At 41.4% G+C, this 17542-nt stretch overlaps 1 protein-coding gene and 1 pseudogene across 2 annotated transcripts; one reads left to right on the top strand and one right to left on the bottom strand.

Annotated features, from left to right (window-relative positions):
- Nucleotides 1-323: 323 nt before the first annotated feature.
- On the top strand, nucleotides 324-2321 carry LOC306638329 (T-complex protein 1 subunit zeta-like; annotated as a pseudogene). The gene has a single exon. The product of its transcript is annotated as a T-complex protein 1 subunit zeta-like (transcript).
- A 6815-nt stretch (nucleotides 2322-9136) lies between these two features.
- LOC306659994 (dolichol phosphate-mannose biosynthesis regulatory protein-like) lies at nucleotides 9137-10058 on the bottom strand. The gene is given in 2 exon segments (XM_079138059.1): nucleotides 9137-9866; nucleotides 9868-10058. Coding segments are annotated over 2 exon segments (249 nt in total). The 5' UTR covers nucleotides 10011-10058; the 3' UTR covers nucleotides 9137-9760.
- Nucleotides 10059-17542: the final 7484 nt, after the last annotated feature.

The raw sequence follows: 17542 nt of genomic DNA, 5'->3' as shown, positions 1-17542 counted from the left end.
CTGCAGAGGACTTGGCAGGGCTACTGTAAGGATTAGAGTAGATGTATATGAAGTGCCTGACCTATGGTAATAAACCCAACCTCTCCAAAATTCAGAAATCACAATACATCAACACCAGTAATTGTCTAACAGACTTAATGGGAAAGCCATGCAATTGCATCTTCAAATATTTGAGTGTAATAATTGTTTGCCTATTAAGCCTTCTCCTCTCCAGGCTAAGTAGTGCCTTTCCTTCCAATTGTTCTTCATATGATATGTTTTCTAGGGCCTTATGATGCCAAATGTTCTCTTTTAAAAAATTCTTAGGTGGAGGCTGAAAGCACCGCCCGGCCACGCGCTGCTGGTTCCGTGTTCTCTGCGCGCCTGTCTTCCTTTTGCCGGGCAGCTATGGTGGCTGTGAAGACGCTGAACCCCAAGGTTGAGGTGGCCCACGCGCAGGCAGCACTGCCGGTGAACATCAGCGCGGCCCGCGGGCTGCAGGATGTGCTGCAGACCAACCTGGGGCCCAAGGGTTCCATGAAGATGCTGGTGTCGGGTGCCGGGGACATCAAGTTCACCAAGGACTGCAAGATGCTGCTGCACGAAATGCAAATTCAGCACCCAACAGCCTCCTCAATAGCAAAAGTAGCAACAGCCCAGTATGACATCACTGGTGATGGCACTACTTCCAACATCCTCATCATTGAAGAGCCACTCAAACAGGCAGATCTCTACATTTCTGAGGGTCCTCATCCTAGAATAATCACTGAAGGTTTTGAAGCTGCAAAGGAAAAGGCCCTTCAGTTTTTGGAACAAATCAAAGTAAGTAGAGAGATGAACAGGGAGACCCTTATAGATGTGGCCAGAACATCTCTCCCAACGAAAATTCATGCGAACTTGCAGACGTCCTGACAGAGACTGTAGTGACTCCATTTTGGCCATAAAATAAAAGATGAGCCTATTGACCCATTCATGGTTGAGATCATGGAGATGAAACATAAATCAGAAATGGACACAAACTTAATCAGAGGGCTTGTTTTGGACTATGGGCCCGCCACCCTAACATGAAGAAGAGAGTGGAGAATGCTTACATCCTCACATGCAATGTGTCCTGGAGTATGAGAAAACAGAAGTGAATTCTAGCTTTTTTTTTTTTTTTTTTTTTTTTTACAAGAGTGCAGAAGAGAAAGAGAAACTAGTAAAAGTTGAAAGAAAATTTATTGAAGATAGAGTGAAAAAAATAGTAGAACTAAAAAAGGAAGTCTGTGGTGATTCAAATAAAGGCTTTGTCATTATTAATCAGAAGGGAATTGACCCCTTTTCTTTGGAGGCACTTGCAAAAGAAGGCATAGTAGCCCTATGCAGAGCAAAATGGAGAAATATGGAGAGGCTGATTCTTGCTTGTAGTGGGGGAGCTCTGAATTCTCTTGATGACCTAGATCCTGACTGCTTGGAACATGCAGGACTTGTCTATGAGTGGACATTGGGAAAAGAGACGTTCACCTTTATTGAGAAGTGTAACAATCCCCATTCTCTGTCACATTATTAGTCAAAGGACCAAATAAACACACACTCAATCAAATCAAAGATGCAATACGAGATGACCTGAGGGCAATCAAAAATGCCATCGATGATGGCTGTGTGGTTCCAGGAGCTGGTGCCGTGGAAGTGGCTATGGCAGAAGCCCTGATTAAATACAAGCCCAGTATAGAGGGCAGGGCCCAACTTGGAGTCCAGGCATTTGCTGATGCATTACTCATTCCAAAGTTCTTGCTCAGAACTCCGGTTTTGACCTTCAAGAAACATTAGTTAAGATTCAAGCAGAACATTCAGAATCGGGTCAGCTTGTAGGCGTGGACTTGAACACAGGTGAGCCGAGGGTTGCTGCAGAAGTGGGCGTATGGGATAACTATTGTGTGAAGAAACAGCTTCTTCACTCCTGCACTGTGGTTGTCACCAACATTCTCCTGGTTGGTGAGATCATGCGAACTGGAATGTCCTCTCTAAAAGGCTGAATTTAAGCCTCCCTGTGCCATCTGAATCTTGAAGACTATGGAATGACCCTGAGGGATATAGCTGTGGATTTTTGTTCAAGGCTCAAATGATTGCTCAAGGAATTTTCTTCTCACATATGAAAAAAAAAAAAAAAAAAAGATTGGGCCTATATTGAAATTATGGTGTGAAATTATAGTTAGAGTATTTTTTAAATTGCACTGAGTGTACATGCATAAATCAGGTCCTTTTTACCCAGTGAACAGGATGTTTTGTTTTACTTAGTGACATAAAATTACATGTTAGATAAGCACGTTATCTGCCTTATTAAATATTCCTTGAAACACACACACACACACACACACACATACACACACACACGCACACACAAATTCCTAGGTGGAAGTTATTCTTACCAAAAGTGTCTTGGCTGGAAGAAGATCAGAAGTCTGGATGTCATCTGAGCATATAGGGACAGTCAGGTCATCACAGCCCTTGCTCTGGTTCATTATCCTGTCAAAGCTGCTCAACTGCCATCACCTTCTTCTGCCTCCCCCCACATTTTTTTATTGTTGTATATAATTGTGGGATTTGTTGTTACATATTCATACATGCACACGATATAATAACATAATTTGGCCAATATCACTCCTCAGCACTTTCCCCTTCCCCTTCCCTCCTCCCTCCAACTGGTTCCTTTCCTCTCCTCTAACTGTTCTCCTTTTGATTTTCATGAGATCCACCCCCACCTCTTCTTTTCCTTTTTCCTCTCTAGCTTCCACATAGGAGAGAAAACACACAGCCCTTGACCTTCTGAGTTTGTCAGCTGCCATTGCCTTCTGAGCAGCTGCAGCGCACTGGAGGCACCTATGGAGTCAGCAATCAACACTAGTCTTCTCCTCCAGGTGAAATAAACCAACTAAGTGGTCAGGTCTTGAGGAGAGGCTCACTTGGCACAGGTCTGGAGACAATTCAACACCAAAGCATGTTATTGGGATTTTATGCAAGTGCAGATCCAGCATGGTGTGGTGGAAAGAGAATCAACCTTGGAACCAGTTGGATCTGGGTTCAATTGTCAACCTAGAAATCTACTAGCAAACAAAATCATAGGCAATTTAGTTAACATCTCTGAGTCTTAATTTTTTCATCTATAAAATAAATGTAATAGGATTGCTGTAATAATTAAACAGATTATAAACACAAACTGCTGCATATGTAGGCATTCAAGAAGTCTGTCTTTCCCTGTACTTGGTCCAAGATTCCTGTAATACAAAGATGAGGCTTAGTCCCGTACTAGAAAACTGACAGTATAAGAAAGGAAGTGGACCTAGTTTTACTAAAATGTACTATAGGTGGTAACAGAAGTAAGCACTGGGAGCTGTGAACTTGTCATCTATCAGGTTCACAGCAAGCGTTTGACGATTGGACAATTATTTCAGCTATCAGGACACGTATCCCAAAGCTTGTACTTATACAACTGACTTAGAAGAAATATTTTTTTTTTGTTTTGGGTGCTGGGGAATCAAACCCAGGGCATTGTGCTTGCAAGACAAGCACTCTACCAACTGAGCTATCTCTCCAGCCCAACTTAGAAGAAATCTGAAAGCAGTGCTTAACATCTATGTAGTTACAATGACCTAGGTGTTTTAACCATTGTTCTTTCCTGTCAGAATATTCTTTTCCATTTTTTTAAATTAAAAATCATAAATTTACATAGGGCAATGTTGTTTGATTCATTCTGTTATTTTTTCCCTTCCCCCCACCCCTCCCACCCCTCTTTTTCCTCTATACAGTCCTTCCTTCCACCATTCTTACCACCCTCCTTATCCCTAACCCTAAACCTAACCTTAACCTTAACGCTAACCCCTCCTATCACCCATTATATGTCCTCATCCGCTTATCAGCAAGATCATTCATCCTTTAGTTTTTTGAGATTGGCTTATCTCACTTAGCATGATATTCTCCAATTTCATCCATTTGCCTGCAAATGCCATAATTTTATCATTCTTCAAGGCGGAGTAATATTCCATTGTATATATATGCCACAGTTTCTTTATCCATTCATCAACTGAAGGGCATCTAGGTTGGTCTGTCAGAATATTTTTAGAGTCTTTATTCCATCACACAGGATATTAGCTTTTGTATTTGACTTTGGGTCACCTGCAGGTCCACTGTGTCATTCAACTTATTGACAAATGTGTTGACCAGGATAATGCAGGAGAGGACTTGTGGCAGCCTACTCAAGACATCCCTTCAGGGAAAAAATAACAGAATGAATCAAACAACATTACTCTATGTAAATTTATGATTACACAAATGGTATGCCTTTACGCCATGTACAAACAGAGAAACAACATGTATCCCATTTGTTTACAATAAAAAAAAAACTTAAAAAAAAAAAAAAGAACTACTGTAAGAAGGAAAAAAAAAAAAAAAAAAAGAAGACATCCCTTCAGGATGTTTTTTTGTGCCTAGGATTTCTAAGGATCAAAACAGCTGCTGGAAAAACACTCTGGATGTTTCCAGAAGCCCCTTCAGGAGTCTCAGCCTAGGTGGGGCCAGGTAGCTGGAACTTCTAAGCAACAACAATCAGCAACCTAGTTGGACCATGGGTCAGAAGGGCTGGACGAGCAGCCTCCTGTCTTCACCAGTTTGCAGAGCACTTTCTACTCTCTTTTATGGTCCACTTGCCACATTACTCTCAAGGGGATTCATAATCAAACTGACTCTATCATTCCCCTGCTTAAACCCTTCTGGGGTGGGCTGCTTGAAATAGGACTCTAAGCTCCTTAATTTAATACATGTGGCCCTCCATGGTTGAATGCCTGCATGTTTCCTCACACTCAATTCTTTATAATTTAGGCTCCAGACACCCTTAATTGGTCATGTTTGCCCATCTACATCTCAATATTCCACTGCCATGCTTTTGCTCAAGTCATTCCTTCTCCTGATGCCATTCTCTCTTCCCATCTCCTTCCCGTCGTCTATTCTTACACTTTAGATCAGGGTCATCGCCTTTGCCTACACTGCATCAAAGACTGGGTTAGATGGCCCCCTGGGTGCTCGAGACTCCTATGCATATCTACTATTGCTGCACTTAGCACATCCATGCTCATTATCTGCCCACTGGCCTCAAAGCATTTTTCAGGCAAGGACCACGTTCTGGTCATCTGAGAATTTCCAGCTCTGTCTTAGGACTGGTAATGGTAACTGTGCACTAAATGACTATTGTGTGTGTGTGTTTTCTCTGAGCATTCCTGTTAAATTTTAATGAGTTCCCTGAAAGTTAGAATAGAGGCAATTTTGGTGTGGAAATTGAGACCTAGAGTTGAGTGACTTGTGCCAGCTCTCAGCTGGGAGTAGAGTCTAAATCTAACTCCCAGCCCATAGTTCCCACCTTTAGATAATACTACCTTCCATGACCTGTTTTTCAACATCCAGAGCTGCCTGTACCTTTGGCCCTAGCTCGCCTGGGAATGCTCAGTCATTATTTTGGAGAGAAGAGGTGAACTGCACTGGGATATGTGTGACAGGTCAGTGAGTTTATTTCTGGCAAGGGTGTTTTCACTGAGTGAAGGACTCTGGAGGTATGGTCCTCCATTGGAATGAATCTTTACTGGTAAGATTCCAGACACTCTAGCAACTGGTATAGGAAGTACTATTCAGAAATGGATGTTTTCATGACTGTAAAATCTCATAATATAGAGATTTTTTTCTCCAGCTACCTATGTGGCCAATTCAGCCTCAGAGAAATTCTAAGTAGTCCTGAGGATCTAGCCACATTCTAGGTCTAAGGGTTAGAAAACATATTGGGGGATGGGCGGTGGAAAATGGGTGAGCTGGGGAGGGGAGAACTCTGGAAAATGATCTTTTAGAGTAGAAGTCAAAGGTTACACCTATCTTCCAATAGGTTTGCCAAAAATATGGGCTATTTACCAAAACCTCACACCTGTCTAATCTAGGCTGCATGCAGACCTTTTAAGGATGCTGAGCATAAATAAACAGGCCCCCTATGAAACAATGATGCCAAAAGTCTCTCACGCAGACAGAATACTTATGAGGTGGTCCCTTGGATCTTCAAGGCAGGCTTTAAGCTCAATTCTTTCCCATGGCAGAACTTTTTATTATAGCCTGGGGCTGCTTCCAGTTTTGTCACTGGAAAGGCTTTAGTCCTGTTTGATCCATATTGGGATGTTAACAAAGAACAGGAACTACCCTGGGGCGGCTAGCTATCACCTTCATGTAGAAAGTCAGGGTTCAGAGCCCATGGACCCCAGACCAGAGTATGCAAACACTCAACCCTATTTGGAGGGCATCTGGCAAAATGGAGTCTGAAGAGAAAATGAGGTGAAAAGAGCACAGGAAAGGGCCTTTATCGATCATTCAAAACCAAGGGAATTATATGGGACATTACCCTTGTATTTGCAGGCTGGCAAAGGCACCACAGGGACTCAACTGGAAGATTAAGACAAATTGCTTGAGAATGGCTTCCCCTGTGGTCCCCACCCCGTGCCCTCACAAACCTCAATGACTTCCTGAGAAGCGTGTCACCTTCATGACGTAATTCAAGTCTTAATCTCTGTATCATGTATGCTGAATTTCTCCCAGCAGGAGGCATTTCTGGTGATTTAGAAGTCATGCTGGTGAAACACAGAGGTGGCTGGAGAGGGTGAGCTCACCAGTACTCAGCTTTCAGCTTGTTCCCCACTTTCTCTGCTGACCGTCACAGACTATGCCCTGTCTACCCTCGTTTCTCTCCCAATTCAGCTCAGCCACTTGTGGTGACTGCCTTACTCTTGCCCATTCCACTCCTCACCATCACCTCCTGAAAATCTGGACATTGCAAGGGTCTCCTGGTCAGGACCTTGGAGAGCTCTGAATCCATCCAGCCTCCTTGGAAATGCAACCACTTCTAGGAGTGGCATTCTTGCTTGATGGGGCCTCCTAGGTCTGGAAATTTCCTTACCCTTCACTCCCAACTCCTGTCTTTGGACATGACCCAGGGGACCCAGGAAATAATGTGATTTTATGATTAAGGAACTTCCATTTTGTTTGGGGTTTTTATTTCCTCTCCTCTCCTATTTGCTCTATACTATTTCACCTGCCTCAGTTTCTTGGATAAGTGTGCTCACCTGCTTCTCGTGGACCTTAATTCTTTGGTTGGGTATGCAATGCATTCATTATTGTTTTGGAAGGAGTGGGATAGTATAGAAAGTAGAAAGCACGTTCATGACTTGAGATGAGAAAACAGTTCACAGGGACTGACTGATGGACTGATTTCTTTTTAAGGATTCCTTCTGTCCTACCTATGGGCAGAGAGTGTTCACACAATCTAAATGCAAAATTTGTGGCACCTCTTAAGTTGGGAAAGCATGCATGGAGATGGAAGGATGTTAGGGAGGGGGAGGAGAAATTAGAAGCATGAGTAACCAGTTTCTAGGGCTGGAACTGGTCAGCTTGCAAATGCCTGTAGGCTGCAGGATGAATGAAAAATAATTGTGGGAGGACAAGGGGTAGTGTGAGTCTGAACCCATGGAACCTGATTACTGGTGTTGCCTGATGTTTAGTAACAAAGCACTTTATATATGCTCTACACATACCATCTCCCTTACTCCTCACAAAGACAATTTGAGAAAGATATCATTATGTCCATTTTACTGATAGTAGGAGGGAATGAGAGATGATTTTAAGATGCATCAGCCTAGTGACAATAAGTCTTTCACCTTTGTATACATTGCATTTACAAAACACTTTCATATCTCCTTTTTTCATACAACAACTCTGTGAATCAAGAAGCAATAGCCATTTCCATTTTACAGGATAAATTATGCATTTCTGGAATGCACACTTTACTGACTACAGAGGAGTACTTCTCCACTCAGGAGTCTGTGATTTAGGTATTTTCTCCACAGAACAGGTAGGGTAAATCCTGGAACACAGATTCATTGAACACAATGTCTGAGACCTCAGACCCTGCTGGGGCATCATATCCCCCAAGACAGGTCAGAAAATTGAAGTTAAATATTAAAATTGAGTCCTGGGAATATAGCTCAGTTTGTAGAGTGCTTGCCTGTCAAGCACAAGGCCCTGGGTTCAATCCCCAGAACTGCAAAATCTCTCTCTCTCTCTTTATATATATATATATATATATAACATATATACACATTTTATATACATATATACACATTTTATATATGTATACTAAAAGTATATATATATTCTAAAATTGAGACTCAGAAAATTGATGTCTCATATTTTTCTGATCCATCTCAACTATGGCTTCCTGTAATGCTTCCCACAACCCTTGATTGATATAGCATATAAGCTCAGAAAGATAAAGAGATTCACCAAAGATACACAGAGTAAATAGTATGAGACCTGAATGCAGGTCTTTTAGACCTTGGTGCAGGCCACTGGGCCATGCTGTTTCCTGAACTGCCAGAGGCCATATAATGGCCACAGTTGAATATCCTGAAGATAATGATTTTTGCTCTGGTGGGGCCTGCTTTAGTTATTGTGCTCATCCTTTTATTCCTTTTTCCTTTTCCCCTCTGCAACTGCCTCCCTGGATATCCAGGGTTCTTGTGATGCCGGGTTTTCCTTGAGCCCTTTCTAAGCTGCCCTAGCAGGCCTGCCTCTCAGGCCACTCAGAGGATGCACAGATGCTGGCAACTGTGATCCAAGGCATAGCTGACTGGCAGTCACAGTCAATCCTGCAATTGAGTCTGGGTTTTAAAAAGGGGTGCACTTCTGCTAAGGCTCCTTCTCCCTCCACTGTTATTAGGTCTGGGGACAGGAACTTTCAAGACCATCAGATGCATACCATCTACAGCCAGAAATTTCTAAAGGATTTGTATTTTGTTTTGTGTTTGTTTCTGCTTATCATTATTGGATTTTAAGACTCCAGATGTCTTTGGGGGCTCAATCCTTGATTGCAAGTAGGAGCAAAGTAAATGAGGCAGACGTTAGGGGAAGACAGGTGGCAATTAAGGATTTAAGATGAGTAAATGGGAAGACAGACATCTTACCCTCTTGCCAGGACTAAATTAAACATCTGCCTTGCCTAATAGTCCCTGTAGCATCCTAGAGAAGATTGAGAGGGGTGGGGTGGAGGGTGTTTTGTTAATAGTAGAACTTTTATTTATCTATTTTTTTTTACCATCAACATTTATTGTTAAGTTCTCCTAAACAGGCCAGTCCTGGGCAAGGGACTTGTGCCTTCAAGAGGAATAGCCTGGGGGCCTGGGGTGGCTGCCTTAATGTGTTCCAGTGGCCCTGGGGTCTTCAGGTTTTCCCCAGAACTTTCCAGGTCCAGATGTCTTTATGGGGTTTGGGCTGTGTCCAACTCAGAAGAGCTGCCTTCAGGGTGCAGCAGTACTTGTGGGGACACATCGAGAGGCCATGTGCTTCCTCAGACCCTGCTAAGTCCATTATCGTCAGCATGTCACTGGAGGGAAACTGCGGCAAGAAGGTGGAACCCAGAGGAAAAAGTGACAGTGAGTCTGACAGTGAGCTGGGCAGGACCAGCACTGTTCAGGCCCTGAGCCAGAAGGGGATAAAAGGGAAGCTTCCCGGTCTTTCTCCCTCCTGGTGTCTGGAAGGATAAGCAGAGAGGAGGGGGCTTTGGTCTGTCAAGGGTGAGTCCTGAGTAGCTCCTTCCCAGAAGAGGGCTGCAGAGTAGCCAGGTTGGAGAGGGTGCCAAGCCTGGACTGTCCTACAGGTTGACCCTTGGTCCCTGCCCTGGAGGGGACAAAGAGAAGGTGCCAGATGCCTCATCCCTGTTGGGTCTTCACTGAGCCTTCTTGATCACCCTCTGATTCTTCAGCATAATATAGGTGATGAATAATCCCACACACAGGAGTAGCAAGAGGCCTGTGGCCAGGGGGATGGCCGCACACTTGAGGCAGGAAGAACTTGTGGATGACATGCTCACTGTCTATGAATGGCAAGAAGATTACCCAGGCAGTATAGTAGGTGAAGATGATCAGGCTAACAGTGATGAGGCCGAGTCCCACCACCTGGTCTGTCCCTGTGGCCATTTCCCCCAAGCTCCTCCACCTGCACAGCCGGCCACATCCGGTTCCGGATCCGGCCCTTTCCCCAATAGTAGAACTTTTGAAATAGATTTGCTAGCTAAATCTCAGGCTTTCTAGGAAGGCAAGCATGACACCTACAAATTTTGATATTTGTGTTCTTGCTTTTCAACATTTTTTATCGACCTTGACAAGTTGTTTAACCATTCAGTGATATATTTCCTTAGCTGTAAAATGGGCATAATAATGATATCAACCCATTAAGTTCACACATTAATTGTGTGAATTAAGTGAAAACTGAAAAGTTCTTAGAGCAGTGCTTGGAATATATTAAGCATACAATGATATTTTAACCATATTTATTACTATTTGTACATCTTCATTTAATTAACTGGGACTTTCAGAATAATGGTAAATAATACTGATGACCTCAGGCACCCTTCCATTGTTTCTGAAACTCGTGGAGCTATGTCTAAGATATTATCACCAAGTATGATGTTGGAGATTAGTGTGAGGCCAATATTCATTTATTAAGTAAGCATTTTTCTCTACATAATTTTCTAAGACTTTTTAAAAAATTCAAACACAGTCAAAAGTAGATCTTGAATTTTACCTGATTTCTGAGTATCAAGAAAATCAGTTTCTCTCCTTTTATCTTTCAATGATTTGTTCACACTGTAAATTATATGAATACATTTTCCAGTATTAAATTCTCTTTACATTTCTGAAATAAGCTTTACTTAGTCATAGTGTATTTAAATATATAATATGGTTTCAATTTTTGTTGGTTTGTATCAGGATTTTTACTGTTATATTATAGATGATATTTGGCCAAGCTCTTCTTTGTACTTCAGTTTATGACTTAGTTTTGGGATATGTTGGTGCTACAGTTTGGATCTGAAATATCCCTAAAGGCCCATGTGTTAAAAGCTTAGTCCCCAGGGTGGCACTACTGGGTGGTGGTAAAGCCTTTAGGGGTGGGGCTTAGGGGAGGACTATAACTCATTGCAGGCATGCCCTCAAAGGGGATTGTGGGAACCCAGCCCCCTCCTCTTCCTCTCTGTGGTTTCTGGTGATGAGGGGAAAGGTTTTCTCTGCTGCTCACTGGGGCCCTGATGCACAGCTTTGCCATGGGCCCAAAGCAACAGGACCAATCCATCATGGACTAAAAACTGCAGAGCCATGAGCCCAAATATTTTCTCTTTATAAATTAATGATCTCAGTTATAGTTGACTAAAACAGTTGGATTTGTAAGATGAAGGTTTATTTAGAAGGTTTAAATATTTTTGTAGGTTCTGAAAGAAGTTGACTAACATGGAAACCTCACTTTCTCTGAATGTTTGAAAGATATTAAAGTCTTTAATACCTTTAGAAGAAAAATTTACAATTTCTGCCATAATTATTGTCTAGTTTTTTACTTTGTAAGACAATATCAAACATCTATATTTTATAAACATTATTTATTTCACTTAAATTCTCAGCTTTATTAGCAATCTCTCTTCTCAGTTTTCTTTTGGCCTGTGGTCAAGTTCATGTTCACACTTTTCCTATCTGCTTCTCTATCTTCTAATTGCATTTGTCACAGACTTGTCTCATTCTGAATATTTCCAAAAAAATGACTTGTTGGAGTTACTTGATAATTTGTTCAATTTTCATCATTGTCTGCTTTTGCCTTTAATTTTTTTGTTCCCATTTTTTTTATGTTTGCTTCTTTGCTACCTTCTTGAGTTGAATGCTAACTTGGATTTTTTTTCTTGTTTTATAATGAAAGCATTTAATCCCAGGATTTTTCCTTTGAGCAAAACTTGGGCTATATTCCATAAATGCTGGCATGTGATATTCATATTGTTATTTTCTAAATTATTGGCAATTGTGACTTTGGTTTCACCAAAGTTATTTAGAGATTTTTTTCATTTCAAAGTGGATAAGGGCTTTTTGTATATGTTCAATTATTTTGTTCTTGATTTAAGTTTTATTATACTGTGATCAAAGATGATGTCCTATACAAGTTTTGCTTTTTAAAATACACTGTACTTTCTTTAGGTCCTAACACATTGATGGTTTTACTAAGCATCCCATAAGACCAAGATTATGGGCACATTATGGTGAACACAATATTACTTGACTATTATGTTCAGATCATTAAATTCCTTTTATTTGTTTATCTGAATAAATTTCTTCCTTATTAAATTGAACATATGTTTCTCCTTATAATTATAGCATTTATTTTGGTTTATATTTAGTGTAATATTACTTGGCACATAAAAGTTCTTGAGTGTTATATCTTCACTGTCAATAATATTTTACCAATAAAATGATCCAAGAATATAAATTAATATAGTTTTTGGGGAGGAAGGTAAACTGGCAGTTATAAATTAAAATTTTTAAATGGGAACATCTTTTGATTCAATAGTTTTATTTCCAAGTATCTGTACATCAAAAACATTTGAACATGTGCACAAAGAAAAGATGTTTGTTACATCACTGTTCATAAGAGCAAAGACTTAAATCAACCTACAGCAAAGTTTTGCTTAAGGGAAAACTTGTAAAATTAAGTACCTGAATTATCAAATAAGAATAATAAAAATAATTAAAGTTAGAATTTAAATAAAGAAGTAAGAAAAGGAGAAACAAAACAAAGTAAGTAAATAAGAAAAATGTAATAAAACCAAGAGCGTGTAGAGTAAGAATTGTACAATAGTGATTGTGGATAATACCCAGGAAACCTAAAGGAGAGAAGAGGCAGGAGCAGACAGATTTCAGACCACAGTGTAGATGTGCCCCATGGAAGGAGCGGGGAAGGAAGGAGGATTAGGTAGGCAGGACCTCGGACAGATGTATAGCCCAGAGGAGTGTTGGCCACCAGTCCAACAGGGAGCACTGGGGCAAAGATTACCCATAGAAAAATTCTGCACTGGGTAGGAAGGTTCAGGTAATAGGATCCTTTCTATGTTAGCCAGTGGCTAAGTGTGACTTGGCTTGAATGATGCTGCTGGATCTGCAGACTAACTATACTCCTCATAGAAAGTTTTGTTGAAGGAAGACCTGAACAGCTCATATCCATAATTGTCATAGGCCATGCTTTGAACTGCTGAGATCCATTTCTCCAAACAAGTTGGGATAGCAGATTTTCCGTGTTTCTCATGAGCCTCTTTTCCTAAGAATAAGAAGGTTATTAGCCCCTCCACAGTGCAGTTAGTGTTCACCATCCACCTCTGACACTACCCATTCTGTTACTCTGCCTATCACATCAGCACTTTGGTGGCTCACCTTGGCATGTGATCCTTACTCCTGAGAATCCTGAACCCTAGGAACTGTATCTTCTTTGATTGGTGTTGCTTTGCTTGTCCTTTCATAGCCACAATCAGTCATTAGACACTGAAGTGAAACACCTGAGTTGCTCCCTTATTCTCCCTGTCACCATGTGTATCAGCTACTCTATTGTTGCCAACCATACCTATCAAGGTGATGATTCTTTTCCTCAGCTTCCAGTATCTGTAAGTAAAGGGTTCAAAGTGACCAGGTAAAAGCAATAACTTGTAGTTCAGTAGGAACTTTACCATGTCTCCTAACAAGAATTGCCTCCTTTGGAGACTAGAGCCTCTAGTCCTGCAAAGCCAAGAATTGTAGGGATGGTAAGCCCCAAATCTCCCAGTGGACCAGGGATCATGGTAGTGAATTCATTCCTGCTTCTACCCTTTGGTACAGACTCTGAATTCTTCCCTTTTTGTGATAGAGTGATATAGTAGTCTCTGATTTGTTGCATATACAGCATCCTGGAAGGTAGCACTATATCTTTGAAGAATATTGCTTCCAAGCTTCAACTATATTTTCCTTCAGTGGGCCAACCCAACCTTCTGTTTTCTGAATAGTATGATATATGATACAATTAGTGAATCTCATGGATATGACTCCCTCTTCTCCAGGGACAATGATAGGTGCTTTCTGGGGGACAATGATACATGGTGCAAAATAAATCTCAGTAGTGTCCACTTCCATATACCCCCCATAGGCCTATATCCCTGGTCTTTTTCCAGTGTTTTTCCTTGATTAGCCTTTGATACCAGCCAGGCCATTTATCACTTTCCATGTACATGTAATTTACAATATTCTATGGGATGAGCAGATATTCCAGACCTCCTTAGCCTATATTATGACAGAGGGTAGGAGAATAACAGTCTAGGGGAAAAACTGAAATTGAGTATGGTCTGTTCCACGTGAGTGTGAACAGTTTCTGTTCTCTTTCTTGGTCAGTGCAGACAGATGTACTTGTCAAATCATGAGAGAATATTAAATTCCTAGGACCTTATTACTCTGCTCTAGGAACAATGTCACATTTGACACAACATTTGTGACAGGGACCACCACTTGGTTGATCCTGTGGGAGTTTACACTCATTCCTTAGGATCCATCTAATTTCTTTTGGGGTCAGGCTGGTGAATCAGGTAGAGATACAAAGGGACCATCACTCCTGCATCCTTTAAAGATAGCATTATTCTTTGTCATTTCTCCCAGATTGCCATCTTTCCTTTATCCTGGGGACATGGCCATCTCATCAGATCATTTCTAAATTTGGAAATTGGTTTTGCAAGAAATTGACTTTTTATTCAGGCAACTGATCTCCCTCTCCTGGTCACACATTCTTACTCTTTTGGTTGTATGTATTCAGCAGAGCTTTATTGGCTGTCCATCCGTTTTGCCCCTAGGGACACTGTGTTCTGTTAACCATCTCCATAATTCTCTATAGGTCAGACTCCCTTGGCTGTCTCTATGACTTTGCCAGTCATTATGGAAATTGAAACTTTTTGGCTTCTGGTGGGTAAATGTTGTCACTTGACTTCTATCACTTGGTGTTGGGGAATTTGAAGGACATTCTCCCTATTGCCATGCAGCCAGGCTCTGTGACCACATCTACCAGCATCCCTGGCCTATAGAGGGGAACTACAGCTGAACTTTACAGTGATTCAGGTACCCATCTCACCAGGTCACTCCTAATGGCCTGTGCCTGCCCAACTCACATAATCCTTAAGTGGTTTCTGGCCTTACTTTTCTGAGCCTTTTTAATCCCTGCCTCCATCTGTCATAGCAATTTAGAAATTTCAACTTTACTCAGCATAAGCCATCACTCTCTCCAGGCTTCTACGAGCCACTCTAGTAGGTAGTCTGCCTCCCAACCCCTTGATGGAGTCTTTACCAGGGCATTAAATCTAATTTCCTGAGAGAACACCCCTAAGTCGATGAACCCTTGTTTATCCAGTCTTACGTCCCTTGAGCATGCAGCCTAAGAATTCAATCCCATGAGCACTTTGGCTCCTGCCTGAATGCATTAGCTAATTCTTATTAGAGTATAATATAATCTCTTTCCTCCCTTATTAGGCCCAGCATTTTCCTTGCCAGTTAGACTGGGACTTACCTCTAGTTATCAGATCTGGCAGCCAGGAGGAGGTAGGGAAGGCCTCTGCAGGGTGGTTTTTTCTTTTTACCTTGTATGAGAGAAGCCTCTGCAGTACGGTTGCATAGTTCCAGCTCTTAATAGGGAAGGGTGGGCAATTCTGCAGCCTCTGAGGGTTTAGGGGAATCTACAGAGACCCACTCCTCTGAGATATTCACCCAGTTCTCCTGAACCACTTTTAAGGGACCTAGGTTTCCCCAGTATAGGCCCTGGCTTTCACATATAAAACTGCCTTGATTGAGTCACAAAATCATCTTTGAACCTTCCTGGTCCAAACTGTGATCTTGAGTTGTATCCATCCTCCCACTGCTGGAGATGCGATCCTTTATCAAAGAGGCCCTGTGTTCTCAACTTAGTTTTTTATTGCTAACATTCTTAGGATGTCTGTAGGGCATCCATATCATCTTTGTAATCATCAGCTGACCCCACGGCCTTTTGTGCCTTGCTTTCCAGGTCACCTTGCAAGATGCCAGGATGTTCCCCTGCCCTGCGGTATTCTTTTAAGTCACCTCTGGTGAAAATTTTAGCAGTTTCACCACTGGTGAAAATTCTAGAAAAGTTTACCACTACTTTGTCCCACAGACTACCCATGGTCCCACATAACACTCAACAGAGTCCTCCTTTTCTGCCAAGCAGTGAGTGGTCCAGCCTTAACAACCCATGTCTACCTTTGTTTTCTTGGATGATTTCTGATACCAATAATGTCATTTGGGTGCCAAGATGGGGTTAGAAATGCAAGAAATTAATTGGAGTTATGCTCATGAAAGATAAAGGGGAGAGAGATCTGCGGTAGGCAAGAAAAGCTTTACCCATGATAAAGAGAGGTGCTGTGAATGAAGAGGAGGAAGGAAGACTGAACAGAAAGAGCCACTGAGGCTGACTGCCAGCACCACAGAGAGATTTGGTACAAAGATTGCCCACAGAGGAGTTCTGCATTGGTAACTGTACTGCAGCAATGGCTTCTGTGCTTAGTGATTGACTGGTTGCTGCCTAGGGAACATGAACTTGACTCTCAGAACTGCACCTCAGCTGCTACAACTGACACACCACATGGTCACAACTATGATTTAACAAAGCCTTCATAGTCTTATATTTGTCTGTGAATCTGTGAGTATATACATGCATAAAGGTCTAGCAATAAATGCACCAAATACTTCTTAGGGATTAATTAGAGATTACTTCTTAGGGATGGAGTAGTAGAAGAATGGAAGAAAACATTTTCATGTTTTATTCCATATATTTCTACATTCATTTAATTTTTAAAATAATCTGTTCTCATAATAATTTCGTCTGATTAAAAATAAGTAAAAATGTAAAATTAACCTCTGCATCCAATTTGATTGTTTTTCTTAAATTCTGTTTTAACTTGTATTAACATCCCCCCTTTGCTTCTTTTATTTGCATTTAACAGATGCCACTCTTTTTACTTTGAACCTTTCTGCACTATTTTGTTTTAGGTGTCTCTCTTCTAATAATACATTATTAAAAATTTAAAACTCAACCCTGAGATTCCTTTTTGGTTTTTGAAAGGAATTTTTAATCCATTTGCTTTTATTGTTACAGGTAATATATTTAGGTTTACTGCTATTGTCTGGTTTTATGCTGTAGCCAATGGGTTCTTGTTTGCACACAATAGAAGCAAAGTCTAACATAAGCAGAAGAGGAAAGTCTCAGAGGAATATCTGGAAAGAGGAAAACAGGCTCTCAAAATCAGCAGGAACAGTGGAAGTTAAGACAGAGCCAAGATCTTGACATAGATCATGACAGGACATGTAGCTACACTCCTGCTACTGCTACCCCTGAATTTCACTGTTGTTTTGGATTATAGGTACTGTGCTCCTGGACTCTTGATGTCATAGTAGCCACCCCTAAATAATCTCTACCTGCACTTACACATGTACCACTTCTTCAACTTTCAAAGTCTCATGCTAAGCATCTGACTGGCTGAACCAAGATGGAAGCCTGGGCTAGGAAAATGAAATGACCCTCAGCTTCTAGGAGTCAGGACCAGACCTGCCAGATGCTGAGCAGCCAGGAAAAATAAATATCCACCATGTACACTGAAAGCACCCAGAAACCACTCCAG

The sequence above is a fragment of the Sciurus vulgaris genome (assembly GCF_902686455.1).
Source record: "Sciurus vulgaris genome assembly, chromosome: 1".
NCBI classification, from domain to species: Eukaryota; Metazoa; Chordata; class Mammalia; order Rodentia; family Sciuridae; genus Sciurus; species Sciurus vulgaris.
This window is presented reverse-complemented; position numbering and strand designations above follow the sequence as displayed.